Source organism: Trichomycterus rosablanca, chromosome 8 (genome assembly GCF_030014385.1).
Source record: "Trichomycterus rosablanca isolate fTriRos1 chromosome 8, fTriRos1.hap1, whole genome shotgun sequence".
NCBI classification, from domain to species: domain Eukaryota; kingdom Metazoa; phylum Chordata; class Actinopteri; order Siluriformes; family Trichomycteridae; genus Trichomycterus; species Trichomycterus rosablanca.
In genome coordinates this window covers 8,626,107-8,643,858 of record NC_085995.1, presented here as the reverse complement: position 1 = coordinate 8,643,858, position 17,752 = coordinate 8,626,107, and the positions used below count along the sequence as shown (strand labels likewise).

The following is a 17,752-nucleotide window of genomic DNA, read 5'->3' as shown; positions in this document are numbered from 1 at the left end:
ACTCCTGCGCCTATCTTTCAAAGACAGCAGTTGGATGTGACGCTGAGCACGTGCACTCAGCTTCTTTGGACAACCAACGCGAGGTCTGTTCTGAGTGGACCCTGCTCTTTTAAAACGCTGGATGATCTTGGCCACTGTGCTGCAGCTCAGTTTCAGGGTGTTGGCAATCTTCTTGTAGTCTTGGCCATCTTCATGTAGCGCAACAATTCGTCTTTTAAGATCCTCAGAGAGTTATTTGCAATGAGGTGCCATGTTGGAACTTTCAGTTACCAGTATGAGAGAGTGTGAGAGCTGTACTACTAAATTGAACACACCTGCTCCCTATGCACACCTGAGACCTAGTAACACTAACAAATCACATGACATTTTGGAGGGAAAATGACAAGCAGTGCTCAATTTGGACATTTAGGGGTGTAGTCTCTTAGGGGTGTACTCACTTTTGTTGCCGGTGGTTTAGACATTAATGGCTGTATATTGAGTTATTTTGAGGGAAGAATAAATTTACACTGTTATATAAGCTGCACACAGACTACTTTTCATTGTGTCAAAGTGTCATTTTGTCAGTGTTGTCCCATGAAAAGATATACTTAAATATCTGCAGAAATGTGAGGGGTGTACTCACTTTTGTGATACACTGTATATATAGTGGTCACATGATTTAAAACTCATTTATTATTAGCTTGCTGGATAACCATCATGTGAAAAACATCCATACATTTAAAATTATACTCTTTCATACACATTGTTATTCCAACAAATAAATCTAAAATACTGCTAAATTTAAATGTCACATACTTTTTGCCAACATAATGGATGTAGCAAATTTGACCGGTTACCCCCGACCAGCCAAACTTTTCCCCCTCTTGGCTCAGATTATGCTATCAGAGCAGGGGGGAAGCAGCAGTGTGTGAAATTAATAAAAAAAATCAGAAGGCCCCTACAGAGAGAAGTTCTGTTCATCAACAGTAGCAGAAGTGTCTGTAAACAAGGAATGCAACTAGGAGGGTTCTGCTTCATGTTTGCCGCCATGTTATCAAGGCCAAAGATCGGCATGCAGATGAGGCTGTGGCATTTAGGGCTGCAGCCATGAAAGGGGAAATGTGACTTCTGATATGCAGGGCTCTCTTGAGGTGCCTGTAAATAATGTTTGCTGTCGTTGATAACAGTCTTTCAGGATGTAAATGAATTGTGTGGGCTGCACCAAGATTTATGCCTGAGTATGTATTGTACTGAATGACTGATATCATTATTATGTGGGCAGAAGGGCCATAATAATAACGTTAAAATTATAATATTATATATTTCCTTTTTGCAATTTACCTTCTTTTCTACCAATCTAGTCCTTCTAATCCCCCGCTACAATTCCTCTGCTGCTTTTACAACCCTTATACTAGCTGAGGAGAGATGCAGATTAGCACCCGTCCCCTCTGGCGTGTGTGCAGTACAGTATATAGCAAAGGTGGACAATTAAATTTTCCAGAGGGCCACATAAGAAACTGGGACTGTTGTGGAGGGCTGTATCAAATGTATTTGTATTAACATGTATTAACACCTCTTCTCCACTGTTACTGTTAGATAAACCTGAGAGATCATGTCCACAGACCAGCACTTCTGCTCCTAACCTGTCAACCTCCACGTCGTCCTCCTTCAAGTCCAACAAATCCTTACGGAGACAATCAAAAGCAGTGGTAAGACCTCTGTACAGAGTCTGTAAGCAAATCCTCAAGGCTCTCGGTCACATGTGCATGAACTGAATCACATCTGTATGAACCTTCTGTTTGTCTTTTGTTTCCTATTTGTTACAGGAAATGTCAGAAAATGGGGGTCAGCTGGTTGTCAAGGCTCGTTTTAACTTCAAGCAGAACAACGAGGACGAGCTGTCATTCAACAAAGGCGAGCTGATTCACGTTACCCGCCAGGAGGAGGGCGGGTGGTGGGAGGGAATGCTCAACGGCAAGACGGGATGGTTCCCCAGCAATTACGTCAGAGAGATCAAGCCATGCGGTGAGTGACCAATACAGCATGAGAGGTCATGACTGCTGAAACAAGGACTTGTAACGTACATGCTTATGGCTGTATTAGAATCAATTCTGCAGCTGTGCTATATGTCTGTATGTAAAAATGAAGCTGATCAGCACTGGTCTACTTGTATACACGGTATCTAGTCTATTTCCTGACTTCTTTCAGTCATAACATTAAAACCACCTCCTTGTTTCTACACTCACTGTCAATTTTATCAGCTTTATAGAAGCACTGTGTAGTTCTACAATTACTGACTGTAGTCCATCTGTTTCTCTGCATGCTTTGTTAGCCCCCATTCATGCTGTTCTTCAATGGTCAGGACCCCCACAGGACCACTACAGAGCAGGTATTATTTAGGTGTTGGATCATTCTCAGCACTGCAGTGACACTGACATGGTGGTGGTGTGTTAGTGTGTGTTGTGCTGGTATAAGTAGATCAGACACAGCAGCGCTGCTGGAGTTTTTAAATACTGTGTCCACTCACTGTCCACTCTATTAAACACTCCTACCTAGTTGGTCCACCTTGTAGATGTAAAGTCACTGCTTTATTGCTGCTGTTTGAGTTGGTCATCTTCTAGATCTTCATTAGTGGTCACAGGACGCTGCCCACGGGGCGCTGTTGGCTGCATGTTTTTGGTTGGTGGACTATTCTCAGTACTATTCTCATACCAGCACAACACGCACTCACACACCACCACCATGTCAGTGTCACTGCAGTGCTCAGAATGATCCACCACCCAAATAATACCTACTCTGTGTGGTCCTGGGAGAGTCCTGACCATTTAAAAACAGCATCAATGGGAGCTAACAAAGCATGCCGAGAAACAGACTACAGTCAGTTATTGTAGAACTACAAAGTGCTCCTATATGGTAAGTGGAGCTGATAAAATAGACAGTGAGTGTAGAAACAAGGAGGTGGTTTTAATGTTATGGTTGATCAGTGTATATTCTATTTCCTAAGTAGAGCACATTGAATCTCATTTATTTCATTTAAATATATTGATGTGTCTATAATTATGTTTATATTAAATTATTATATTTGTTTTCCAGACAAACCAATCTCTCCTAAAGCTGTGAAAGGTTTTGACGTCCCACAGTTGACCAAAAACTACTACAACGTGGTGAGTTTCATTACGTTTAGAAATAAGGTCAAGTCTTCATTGCTGATGAGCTGTAGGGGGGAGACCTCGAGCTTGTGATGTTATTGTGGTTTTGTTTCTCAGGTGGTACAAGACATCCTGGAGCATGAGCGCGAGTTTGTGAAGGAGCTGCAGACTTTACTCACCTGCTACCTGCGACCTCTACAGGCCACTGATAAGTAAGCGTGAGAAACTTAGCAAAAATGTGTAGGCAAGGTCACATACTGTACATACATGCACTATATGGCCAAAAATGTGGAAACTCATCCTTCAAAGACGTGAAAATCCATTGCTAACAGGTTTATACAATGAATTATTGAAAATAAACTATAAATAAAATAAATAAGCTCTTCCTGTTCTAGCATGACTGCACCCCTGTACACAATGATATAGTTTGACATGTTCGGTGTGAAGCAACTTCAGTGCCCTCTGATTTTAAACATCTTTGAGCACCTTTAATATAAACTGCATTGTCGATTGTAAAAACAAGAAAACCTCACAAATGGTCTTTTGAATAAAAGGCCACAAATTCCCACAGACAAACATTGAAATATTGTAGAATGTGTTATTAGAGAAGTGGAGGCTGCTATTGGATTTGGAATTGGATATCCAAAAAGCACATGGCCAGGGTGTCCACATATTTTTGGTCATATATTCTGTGTATGTCATGGCAGTTTTGGTATTCCACTGATTCCTACATACACTGATTAGCCATAACATTAAAACCACCTCCTTGTTTCTACACTCACTGTCCATTTTATCAGCTCCACCTACCATATAGAAGCATTTTGTAGTTCTACAATTACTGACTGTAGTCCATCTTTTTCTCTACATACTTTTTTTAACCTGCTTTCACCCTGTTCTTCAATGTTCAGGACCCCCACAGGACCACTATAGAGCAGGTATTATTTAGATGGTGGATCATTTTTAGCACTGCAGTGACAATGACATGGTGGTGGTGTGTTAGTGTGTGTTGTGCTGGTATGAGAGGATCAGACACAGCACAACACACACTAACACACCACCACCATGTCAGTGTCACCGCGGTGCTGAGAATGATCCAACACCCAAATAATACCTGCTCTGTGGTGGTCCTGGGAGAGTCCTGACCTTTGAAGAACAGCATGAAAGGGGGCTAACAAAGCATGCAGAGAAACAGATGGACTACAGTCAGTAATTGTAGAACTACAAAGTGCTTCTATATGGTAAGTGGAGCTGATAAAATGGACAGTGAGTGTAGAAACAAGGAGGTGGTTTTAATGTTATGGCTAATCAGTGTATATTTACATACGTCTTTGTCCTAATACAAAATCAAGAATTTAGGTTGTTTTATCTCAGTTAATAAAGTCATAAATATACAGACAGCACAATAAATGATTAATTTGGTGGTGTAGAAACCAACTTTGTGTTATGGCCTTTAGATACCGTGCTAATAATAGACAGCTGGTGACAGAACCAAAACCCAAATTGTAACTTTGTAACAAATTGTAACAATTTAATCAAATGCAAATATGTATGCATTAACACAAATGTACCTATTGCTTTATTGTACAAAAATGTTTTCCAATCATGTGTTCAGAAAAAAATTCAAGATCACAGAGGCATGGACTTTACTGCTTACAAATACAAACATGGCAAACTCCTTTGCTAAATTTCTACTTTTAATGCCACTATTGTAAAACCGCAAAACATCTGTTGCTGTAGTTTATCTGTAACCACTTCAGTTAAAATCCCACACTTACGTGCAAACATTTCAGTAAATAATGACCCAGGTATTTTCATATTTGTCACTGTGGACACAGAAACAGAGTCATTTTAACCACCTATATGAACTTGCCATTTAAATCATGACGTGAGTCCAGCATGTTTATATTTTGGAACTTCAGCTTATTAGAAGTAGTAGTTTTGCACACATCTTTGTATAAACGAAACTGGGTTGTCGGTAATTTCTCTGTGTTTGCAAGAACGATAAATATAGAGTTCCTGTTAACATATTGCAGTTTCTACATACTGCACTTTGAGCAGATTTATCACTGGTCTGTTGAGTTGTGTTGCTTTACATTGAGCACAGGCTGCGTGGTACTGGTACCTGATCAACATCACTTATTTAGTATCACTTATACCCGAATTTAAAAATGGTTCCAAACACTTTATCAAGTGATCACTAGGTGTGATTATAAAATATGTTTATGTGGGCGGCGCAGTGGGTAGCACTGTTGGGTCACAGCAAAAATGGCCAAAATTGATTTCTTTATGTGTGGAGTTTGCATGACTTTCCTGTGTCCATGTGGGTTTCTTTCTGGTCCTCTTGTTAAAAATATGCAATATTACAGCTAATACTTGTGAAATGTGGAAAATACTTGCAAATGTAATCAAATACAAAACTAGAATATTTTTCATTATTATGAATCATCAGTTCAGCCTCAGTCGATTTCATCTATTTCAGTAAAGGTGTAAAAATATTTGGATATTACTGAGATGGATAATACTGGATAAATGTTATTAGTATATCATATATCGGCACATAGCTATATGAAACGTGTTTGCAATTTGGGGATTAATGATCTACCTCTGTGTGCTTTTACTGGACAGATTGTCGAATGCAGATAGCAGCAGCTTATGTGGAAACTTGGAGGAAATTCTCACTTTCCAGCAGGGACTCTGTGTGGCTTTGGAGGAATGCAACAAGTAAGTTATCGTTTCTACTCATCTTGCCCAACAATAATAATATTTTACTGTACCAACAGTGCAAATATTTAATTACAATAGCCTTCTATATTGATTTTTTATCTGTATTTAATGCTGAAATAAGAATGCATTGATGTTCCAGTGGACATGCGAGTCAAGCCATTTCTAAGAGAGTTAAAATAATCTATTTCATAAATAATTACAGGTGAAGCAATAACTTCATTTTTTGCAGTAATTTAACATTGAAGAACTACCTTAAAACAGACACTGATACAGTCTGCTGTTCATATCTACCATCTGTTACTGTTTTGAAACAGGATACCCCATATTTAACTCAAAAATGCAAGTGCAATGAAACTGTTTTTTTTTTTTTTTCAATTCCTGTCCTCAGATTACCCTTGCATGTTCTCGGCTGCCTCTGTTATTGCATATTGTAGCACTAAATGATTGAGACAATAAGAACTTCTAAAAATATTTTTCAACACAATTCTAAATTTACTCTATTTGGAGGTGATGGCTCTCATTGTGTTTTGGTGGAGTCCTGGAGCCATAGAAATGGCTTTCTAATCCTTTCGAGACATATATAAATATATTTTTATGTGTTTTTTTTTTTTTTTACCTTATCTGGCATTTTATTACATTGTGGCATAGTGATCTTTGTTTAAATGTTAATCAGTTAATGTACAATTCAGAATTTTTTTTCCCCCTCAAAGTAAAGAAGGACTTATAACACTAACCTAGATTTTGCTTTAAATGAACTCTTTAGGACTTCTAACTAAGACATTGTTGGATTTTTGGTTTTTCAGGATGCCAGAGAGTCAGCAGCGTATTGGTGGCTGTTTTTTGAGCCTGATGTGCCAGATCCGTACACTGTACCTGTCCTACTGCTCCAGTCACCCTTCCGCAGTGGCCGTGCTCACTGAACACAGGTCTGTTCTGTCATACAAACTGATGCACCTATTAAAATGTTTAACTAAGAGGGCATTTGGGAATTTGTCTTTTTAAATATGAATAAATAAATAAAATAGTTTAAAAGTCTAATATAAAGTATTACTTTATATCAGTATTTAACTGACAAAAGTTCATAAGGACATATTTTGTGAAGGTGGCACTCAGTTGGCGCTGCGATCTCTAATGCTAGAGTCAAATCCCTGGGTTTGTGAAGATAGCCAATATCCTCTGATGGATTGGCTCCCTGTCCAGGGTGTTCCTGTACAGACCCTGACCAGGATAAAGCCGTTGATGAAACTAATAAAAAAAGAGATCTATTGTTAAGAATATTTCTATTCAGCTGTAGTGTCTTATTGGCACCTACTTTATAAATAAGATTCTGCTATTAGATAATTTGGTTTATACTATTTAATACTGAATGCAGTGCACCCCTACTCGTACCCTCAGATTATAAATAATTAACTCTTATAATTAAGTAATAATTTTACAATTATAATATATTTATATTGTTTGTTTATTAGGATTTTAACGTCATGTTTTACACTTTGTTTACATTCATGACAGGAACAGTAGTTATATTACACAAGGTTCATCAGTTCACAAGGTTATATCGAATACAGTCATGAACAATTTGTCTCCAATTCACCTCACTTGCATGTCTTTGGACTGTGGGAGGAAACCGGAGCACCCGGAGGAAACCCACATGGACACGGAAAGACATGCAAACTCCACACAGAAAGGACCCAGACTGCTCCACCTGGGACACACTGTATATAATAGTTAATTAAATTGTATTAAACAAAACAATATAAAGTGACAATTTACACCCCCACTTTGGGAACCACTGTCCTAATACATTGAAGGTTGCCTTTATGTAATTGTAAGAACTCTCCACCAGATGGCGCTGTAATGCTTGTAATCTACCTGCTACAGTCAAACTCGTGTTGGCTGAGAGTACTTCTACCAGTGCTTTACTTCTGCTTTTTGTAACCTAAAAATATAAAATAAACACATCTGGTGGCGTGGTGAGTGTGACACTATTTATGAATGCCTACATTAGAATCTAAATCAAGCAGCAAGCATTAAATGCGAGCCCCACACACACAGGAAGCTGGCCTTAACCCAACAGGATATCTATAGTTGCGGTTCTGCTGATGAAGGCATCTTCACATTTTTGTTTGCACTCAAACAAAGCATCTATTGTTGCAACATTTTGCAGCATTTTCCACAGCGAGTACACTGAGTGAAAGCGAGTGTTGTGATGAATCATCTCACTTTTGGATTAGGTGAAAGACTCGGCTTTTAAAACTTAACCAAACAGTTGCTTAGATTCAGCATTTTTGATAACGAATCTAAAGGCCATGTGTGTGTCATAAACCACCGCTAGAAATAGATTCTTCTTTGGAAATCTTACTGGATTAAATGTGTTGCTTTACACATAAAAAAACATGTCTTTTAGGCATACATAGAAGAGAATTGTTTTAACAGGGTAAGCAGGTAATTCCAAACTGATTTGTATAAATTAATAATTGTGCAAATAGTATTACTTTTATTACCTTCTTTTATCAAGCATTAGAATAAGTAACTTACTGGTACAAATTACTGGAATCAGTATGTACATATAGTTCTACAATATATGAACACGCATATTGGGACACCCCATCTAATTATAGAAAATGATATGCCTCCAATTTTGCAGCAACAGTTTAGGAAAGACCCTTTTCTCTGTGCACAAAGCAAGCTCTATAAAGACATGAAGAAAATCGTGGTTTCAAGAAACTCCAGTTCAGCCCATCTGAACAGCTTTGGTATGAAATTGAACATCCAACATCAGTGCCTAGCTGTACAAATGCTCTTTCAGATGAATAGGCACAAATTCCAAAAGACATATTTCAAAATCTTGTAAGAATCCATCTCAGAAATGTAGCTGTTGTTGTAGCTGAAAAGATCACATAGAGGTCACTCGATTTCAACACCGTTTGTGTTTTTGAAATGGGCGTCCAGCAAGCCCATAGTCAGGCGTCCAAATACTTTTGGCCATATAGCGTATTTTAAACATATCATACCACCCACTGTGCCATCTGAGTGCCCAGTTCCACCAGGTGAATAATCGAAATTATAATAATAATAATACATTTTATTTATATAGCGCTTTGCAAAATACTCAAAGACGCTTTACATAAGACAAATAATCAAAACAAATACATACACCATACAAATCATAGTACAAAATCAAAATAGTACATCAACATCAAGAATAATTAAGATAAAAACAAAGAGAGCAGCATAAGACAGTTCATTTAAAATTAGCTAAATTATGAGAGAGAACAACAAATATAGAACAAATTCTTAAAATTAGACAGAAACAGGACAGATTCACATGCAATCAGGAAACTGAAAACTTTACAAGTTTTAGGACTTCACATTTCTGTCGTGATCTAAGTATAAAACTATTAAAAAGAATAGCAAAAATAAAAGCATTTATTTCGTGTTGTTACAAGTTAAATGCCACTCTGAATAGATGAGTTTTGAGAAGTGACTTGAATTTGGACAGGTCAGGACAATCTCGTAGGTGTTTGGGGAGAGCATTCCATAAAGATGGAGCAGCTATGGAAAAGGCCCTGTCACCCCAGGTCCGGTGCTTGGTCCTAGAGGGTATGGACAGTAGGTTAGCCTCAGAAGAGCGAAGGCTACGGGAGGGAATGTGCTGATGGAGCAGGTCGGTGAGGTAGGATGGGGCCTGATTATGGAGAGCTTTGTGAGTGAATAGAAGAATTTTGAATTGAATGCGTTGAGCAACGGGAAGCCAATGAAGTTTTTGGAGAACAGGTGTAATATGATCACGGGAGCGAGTATGAGTAAGGAGGCGAGCAGCTGAATTCTGGATATACTGAAGTTTTTTTAGGATTTTGTTAGATGTACCATAAAGGATGCTATTGCAATAATCAATTCTGGATGTAATAAAAGCATGAATCAAGGTTTCGGCGGCAGAAAAGGAGAGTGATGGACGTAGACGTGCTATGTTTTTTAGATGAAAGAAAGCAGTTTTGGTGATGTGATTTACATGGAGGTCAAAAGAGAGGTTGCTATCAAAAATTACACCAAGATTTCGGATGTTAGAAGACGGAGACAAAGTGTCATTATCAATGGTAATTTAAAATTTTTTTGTGGTTTTTGCCAGGGATGTAGGACCTACGATGATCATATCTGATTTTTCACAGTTTAATTTGAGGAAATTAGCTTTCATCCACAATTTCATTTCAGTGATGCAATTTGTCAGAGTGGAGTGAAGTTCAGTATTAATGGATTTGGAGGAGATGTAAAGCTGAATATCATCAGCATAGCAGTGGAAATGTAAACCATGCCGACGTATGATGTCACCAAGGGGGAGCATATAAAGAATAAACAAAAGGGGACCTAACACTAAGCCTTGGGGAACGCCTTGGGACAGTGGAGCAATGGCAGAACTACAATTGTTGATATTAACAAACTGTTGTCTGTTTACGAGATATGACCTTAACCACAAAAGGGCAGTACCAGTGATGTTGACAGAGGATTCAAGGCGGGACAGAAGAATGGAGTGATTAATGGTGTCAAAAGCTGCAGTAAGATCAAGGAGGACGAGAATATTAATTTGTCCAGAGTCTGAGGAAAGAAGAAGGTCATTTGTGACTTTGAGGAGGGCTGACTCAGTGCTGTGCTGGGGGCGGAAACCAGACTGAAATGATTCAAATAGATTATTGGAATTTAGGTGATCTTTGAGCTGTGAGGCAACAACACGTTCCAGTATTTTCGACAGAAATGGAAGATTGGAAATGGGCCAAAAGTTACTCATAATGTTAGAGTCAAGTCCAGGTTTTTTAAGTATGGGAGTAACAGCAGCCAATTTGAGTGATTGAGGGACTGAGCCAGAACTAAGAGAGGAATTGATTATCTCTGTGATAAGTGATGAGATAACTGGAAAACAACCCTTAACAAGTTTTGATGGAGCAGGATCCAAAACACAAGTGGAGCTTCGCATCCCTGTCAAGATCTCAGATAGGTCCAAATGAGACACAGGTGAGAACTGAGACAGAGGCTGGGAAATAAATTGAGGTGAGACAGGCGGAGAAACAGAGATGACAGGGGAAACTGTCAGAAAATTGTGGATATTCTCAACTTTTGTTAGAAAAAATGAGAGGTAAGAGTTACACTTGTCAACTGTAAAGGAATTGGTAGTATTGTCAACTGGTTTGAGAAGTTTATTTATTGTGGAAAAGAGAGTCTTAGGATTTGTTGATCCAGCATGTATGAGTTCGGAATAGTAAGTGGATCGGGCTGCCGTAAGAGCGTCTTTGTAATGTTGAAGATAATCAGAATAAATCTGATAATGTACTGTTAGACCGGTTTTCTTATAAAGTCTTTCAAGCTGGCGTTTACGGGATTTCATTTGGTGAAGCTCAATTGTGTACCATGGTGCAGAATGACTAAATGAAACAAATTTGGTTCTCAAAGGAGCCAGCTCATCAAGACATGAGGCGAGTGTCATTATAGTAATCGACAAGGTCAGATGAATTACTAGACAGTACAGGACAGACAGACATCTTTTTAACAAGAGAATCTGAGAAAGCAGAGGGAGAGATATATTGAAGATTCCTGAAGGATATTTTATGTTTAGCTCTAGTGATGGGCTTAGTGACCTCAATGTCCATGATGATTGTCAAATGATCAGAGACAGTAAGGTCATGGCTGGACGGCTGATGAACTAGGACACCAGTAGAGCAGACAAGGTCAAGAGTATGACCTTTTTTATGAGTTGGAAAATTTATATGTTGTGTGAAATTAAAACACTGTAACAATTAAAACACTGTAACAATTCCAAAAATTCCCTGGCAAATTTACAGTTGTTGTCATCAATATGGATGTTAAAATCACTTATAAGCAGTACAGAGGATGAGAGGGCACTAAGCTGGGTTAAAAAATCTGAAAAATCAGAGAGAAAGGAAGCGTTTGGCTTTGGCGGACGATAAACTACAGCAGTGACCAGAGGAGTAGGCCCTGACAACTTGAAAGCCAGGTGTTCAAAAGAAAGAGCAGCAGGAAAAGACAAAGTGGTTATTTTAATATCATCCCTATAGACTGCAGCAACACCACCACCTCGCCCTTCCATACGAGGTTCATCAATATACGAGTATCCCATTGGCGTGGTCTGATTTAACGTAAAATAATCCAAGGGTTTATGCCAAGTTTCAGTGAGACAGAAAAAGTCTAGTTCACTGTCAGATATAAATTCACTAAGTACAGTACTTTTTGTGTTGAGTGAACGAACATTAAGCAATGCCATTTTCAAGTGGTATTGTTGTGTAGTTGGCTGTGAGGAACGAGGAAGAGAACGGAGATTTGCAAAGTCCACTCCGTGGACAGCGTTGTCATGGAGACTACACCGCTACTAGTGTGCAAGGCAGCAGTGCTCTGAAGATGTGTTTGCGGAGCGGCAGTGCGCACGGCTGACCAGAAGGATGAAATAGCGTTACCGTTTCGAAAATAAACAAGCTTTCTCCGGGAGCCCCTGTGAATATAAGGAGGCCGGCGAAGGAGTCCAAGCTGTTTGATGACTGAAATACACGATGGAGTAGTGCAATTGTTGAACTTCCTCAGCTGGTCAACAGAATAGTTCAACATTGTGCCGATCCCAGGAAAACTCATCCACCGTTCACCACCGGCCGCAGACGCGATGTACAGTAGAAAGAACAAAAAGTATCAAAAAAACAAATAAAAGTATCAAAAGTAACATAAAAGAAATAGAGCCACAAGGTGTGTAAAAAGATGAAAACGAAAAACGATAAAAATACAATAAAATACGATAAAATACGGTAACGGTAGCGGCAGCCAAATGCGCCAGCGTCCACCATCACCATGGCCATAGAAATTATAAATTGTGTTGTGTATATTTGACTGGTCATAAAGTACATACATTAAATGTGTGTGTATTGTTTTAATTATTCAGTCAGGAAGAATGAAATTCTCAAGACTTGCATAGCAGACTTGTTGTTTTTAAGTGAATAGAAACTTGATTTTAATTGTATTGATTCACTAACAAAAGTTACTCATAAGACCCTTTTCTGCCAGAAACATCCGATGTGAAATTATTGGAACGCCTGAATAATAATTTGACATGATAATTTGAGATTGTCATGCATTTAAACTAGGGCTGTCGAAGTTAACGCGATAATAACGCATTAACGCGATTTCAATTTAACGCGATTAAAAAAAATAGTGCCGTTAACGCAAATTCTAGTTCATGTTGAGACTTGACTGGTAGAACAAACGTTTTAATGTCGGACTTGCCACCGTTTTTCATTTGCGGTTTGTTATCATAATGTAACCGAGCGTTGTAGGGATGCACTTTCTTAATAAAGAAATAAATACACGCTATATTCACAAGTTGTCGGGAGCAGGACACTTTTTTTTTACTTATTCTGTTACGGTACCAAATACCGGAAAGCTGAGTCAAGCACGTTAGTCCATGAACTATGGAAGCCCAAAAGGGTCAAAACACACTCACTTCGTGTAGAAACGTCCATCAAACCATTGTCACAATACAACCACAGAAAAGTCTGTTACAATAACTACGCCTTATCCCACCTAAAGCACCGCTGATCTACAATGTTTGCTGATGGAGAAATTTTAACCTAAAATCTGACATTTATACGAAGTCGAGGGTCTCTGCTGGATAGTATTACTGCCTAGTATGTGAGTGAATAAAACTCCCTTACAGTTTTCTCTTGTCCCAGCAGTTTTTAACATCAGTACATATAGCATAAAATGTGTTCACCATTTTAATTGTAACATTTCACTTAAAAAACCTTGTTTTCTATAACATTTACACAGATTTTTTTTAATGCGATTAATCGCGATTAACTATATGAAATTCTGAGATTAATCGCGATTAAAAATTTTAATCGTTTGACAGCCCTAATTTAAACTATTCTAAAAGACTAAGAATTCAACTAAAGACTTATGAGATATTACACCCACCTATAATACAGATGATGGTTAAGGTGTCAAGAACCCAATGATCATGGTTTCAGTAGGCAGTGTTACCATGAAAAATATCAGTTTTCCAACAAGCATGTATGTAACCATGTCTGTTGTGTGACTCCTTTAAAATTTTCCCTCAGTTTGATCTAATAATCTATTTAAAGAAAACTAACTTTCCAACTCCAGCTAGGTTATATCAGGGGGCATATCTGTGAGAAAAGCCCTATATTTAGAACAGACCATATTACTTCACAGCTCCCACCAAACATTACACAAAGTGAAACTACACTGTCCCACCTCAGACAGATTACAGATCTCTGGGAAACTTAATGTTTTGTTGAAATATAATTGCACAGCATCTGTAAAGGTTTAAGTTCTAAAGATGTCAGCTCACCATTTAAAATTTAAGCCTATCAAGACAGAGCTGTTACATATTCATTTACATTTACATTTACATTTTCAGCATTTAGCAGACGCTCTTATCCAGAGCGACTTACAAAAGTGCTTCTATAGTGAACATTTTATTTCTCAAGTTTAGGTAAACAACAGTCGAAGAACATAAATCTGCTAAAACCTGTTAGAACCAAAGTTTTTTTTTTTTTTTTGAAATGGAAAAGAATGGAACAAAATGTTAGTAAATAAGTACAAGTTAGCCTAAGTGTTTAGTAAAAAGGTGGGTTTTTAATCGTTTTTTAAAGACAGCAAGAGACTCAGATGTTCGGACAGACAGAGGAAGTTCATTCCACCACTTCGGCGCTAGAACAGAGAACAGCCTTGATGCTTGTCTTCCTCGAGTCCTGGGTGGAGGATCAAGTCGAGTGAGACTAGTAGTAGTAAGCTTCTATATTCCTGGAGATTAATCTCCAACCCAAGACCTAGTCATCTCTCTTGATGACTTCCAGATCAGACCATATGATAATGTACGAAATCTAAGTGTTGTCCTAGATAACCAGCTAACAAGATCATGCTGGTTCCTCCTCTACAACATCAAGAAGATTCGTCCCTTTCTCTCCTTGGAAGCCTCTCAGATTCTTGTATAATCACTTGTAATCTCACAGTTGGACTACTGCAACTCCCTCCTGGCAGGTGCTCCTATGTCCACTATTAAACCCTTACAACTCATCCAAAATGTAGCTGCTCGCCTGTTTTTTAACCAACCTAAACACTGCCACATCACCCCACTGCTGCGTTCCCTTCACTGGCTTCCTGTAGCTGCCCGCATTCAGTTTAAAACACTGATGCTCGCCTACAAGGCCAAAAATGGACCAGCCCCAAGCTACCTTTGAGGTCTAATAAAACCCCACTCTGTACCATGCAACCTTCGAGCCACTACTTGATCCTCCACCCAGAACTCAAGGAAGACCAGCATCAAGGCTCTTCTCTGTACTAGCACTCAAGTGGTGGAACAAGCTTCCCTTGTCTGTCTGAACATCTGAGTCTCTCGCTGTCTTTAAAAGACGATTAAAACCCACATCTTTACTAAGCACTTAAGCTGAGAACTAACAACTTACTAATGTTCTTATTTATTTCTTGCATTATAAAAAAAAACTTTGGTTCTAACAGGGTATTCAGCTGATTTGTGTTCTTGGACTGTTGTCTACTTAAACTAGAGTAAGGTGATGTTCACTATGGAAGCACTTTAGTAAGTCGCTCTGGATAAGAGCATCTGCTAAATGCGCAAAATGTAAGACTGTGAGTCCTATTTCATTGCATTACATCCTTACTCAAACAGACTGGCATATTTTTGGGAGGTGGGAAAAACATACTGGGAAAAGAGCAAAAGTTTATTTTGCTTCTATTAGTTAGACCAACTCAGCCATGCAGGCAAATGAAGGGAAGGCCAAAGAGGAGGTTTATGGAGGAGGTTGGGGTGACAGAGGTGGACGCTCAGAAAAGGGCAAGATGCAGACGAATGATCCACTGTGGTGACCCTTATTGGGAGCAGCTAAAAGGAAAAGAAATAGAAGAAGAGATGATGTTAACTCATTATTCACTAACAAATCAACATAATGTGAAATTGAGATGAAGTTTAGGTATGTTGGAGAACCTAGGAGAACACTGACGGCGTTCTGAGGACTGACCACCACTGGGCTAAACTGCTGTATTTTGTCTTATACATATGAACATGTCTGTATTGACAAATCCAAATCAGAGACACAATAACATTTCATTACTTTGGTTTGTTTGTGTTGCCAGTGAGGAGCTGGATAAATTCATGGAGGGCCAGGGTGCCAATGCCCCCGGCATCCTGACTCTGACCACCAGCCTGAGCAAGCCCTTCATGAGGTTGGAGAAATATCCCACCCTCCTGCAGGAGCTCGAGAGGCACGTTGAGGTAAAATCAGACCTTAAACCTCTTGTTAAAAATGTTTTTTAAATGTGAGCCTCTAAACCATTTCTTTTTCTCCTACAGGAAGCTCACCCAGACTACAGCGACATCCTAAAAGCAACAGTTGCTTTTAAATATCTGGTGGTATGTAACTGCTATGAGTGACTCATCCCTCTGCTTAACAATGTGTCAAGTGCTCACACACACAAAATCTGACTGCTGTGTTAATGTGTTACTTTCAGTTGGCAGCTCAGCTAGTCTTTGTTTGCATCTTTTATTGGTTTGATATGTTAGATTAAAAAAATCTTTCACTTTCATTGTGTAGATTTAATTTTACATCAGTTAGGTAAGGTGGAAAGTAATAAAGTGAAAGTACATTAATATTGTTATCACTTGGGCATATTTTGCTCTCACTTCATTCATTTCCCTTTTACTCACTGTGCGACTCTTTAACAAGGCCCTAAAACACGACCGGAACAGTTCCCAGAAACCAAAACCAAACCAAAAAAACGCTGACATCTGGCTTCAGAGAAAATGCAAGTGTGAGCTGGCACACAAAAAAGAGAGAAGCCATGATACATTGGAAACCTTCCACTTGGAACAAACTACCGTTCATGAAGCCAGTCTGGGGAATTGATAGATCACACACCTCCGTGCCTTATCTGCAGGCCAAACTAGGCAGTGCAGAGGGACTCGACTCTTAATGTGAGTGACAAAAGCACAGAAAAGCACAAAAACATCCAAATTCTGAATTGTGGGAATTGAAAGCTTAGATGTTCTGTCTAGCTAAAATCTTACAAGTTTATAATACACAGAAAAGTTGAACAACCCCAAGTCAGAAATTATGAACCCATATTCATGTTATAATCTCTTTATTAGATCATTTTTTTACTAGATCCAAAGCACTTAGCAGCTACAATCCTCACTAAACAAACAATAAGTTGATCTTTCAAATCTTTCAAATGGCAAAGGTTTCAGGTTATAGCTTATATTCTCTACAACATCTAAATATTTTCAAAATTTAAGGTCATTTTGATTGCATTTATTTGATTCCGTTACTGCATTTTCATAGTCTGGTCCATATACAAACCCTGTTTCCAGAAAAGTTGGGACATTCAATTCAAATGTTGACATTTCTCAACATTTCTCTGATAACTGTTATGTCGCAGACGTGCAGTGTGATTTCAATTGTTTCCATTATTGTGTTTCATCATGTTCTCCAGAAATTTCATATTTTGTCCGGTCAGCTTCATTTTATTTGTTAATAAACATACATTCATTCCTGCATTTCAGCCACTTGAGGACTTTTGGGCTTCATGGTTAGGTTTGTAGCTTCTGAAATAACAGTGGAAATTGGGATTTTTAGAAGTCTCTTTTCATTTGTCTATTCTCTAAAATTTAACATGTTGATAAATGATAAAGAATTTGGCCTTTCTATCCCCTTATATCTCATGTATGACTGTATGAGAGTTCCTAAATATGCAAGTGAATTTAAAAACTATTCCTGCATACATTACAAAGGCATGGCTGCGAAAGAAAAGGGTACGGGTACTGGACTGGCCTGCCTGCAGTCCTGATCGGTCCCCAATAGAGAATGTGTGGA

At 38.6% G+C, this 17,752-nt stretch overlaps 1 protein-coding gene across 4 annotated transcripts in view; it reads left to right on the top strand.

The window, feature by feature from the left end:
• Window positions 1–17,752, top strand: part of arhgef6 (Rac/Cdc42 guanine nucleotide exchange factor (GEF) 6) — a 59,925-nt gene that overhangs the window by 22,039 nt on the left and 20,134 nt on the right. For all 4 annotated transcript variants that reach the window (XM_062999813.1, XM_062999812.1, XM_062999811.1 and 1 more), the window contains 8 exons: window positions 1,576–1,688; window positions 1,806–2,004; window positions 3,073–3,143; window positions 3,246–3,340; window positions 5,754–5,849; window positions 6,656–6,778; window positions 16,017–16,155; window positions 16,234–16,293. In XM_062999813.1, the coding sequence (XP_062855883.1) occupies window positions 1,576–1,688; window positions 1,806–2,004; window positions 3,073–3,143; window positions 3,246–3,340; window positions 5,754–5,849; window positions 6,656–6,778; window positions 16,017–16,155; window positions 16,234–16,293 (896 nt within the window). The remainder of the gene's footprint in view (window positions 1–1,575; window positions 1,689–1,805; window positions 2,005–3,072; window positions 3,144–3,245; window positions 3,341–5,753; window positions 5,850–6,655; window positions 6,779–16,016; window positions 16,156–16,233; window positions 16,294–17,752) is intronic.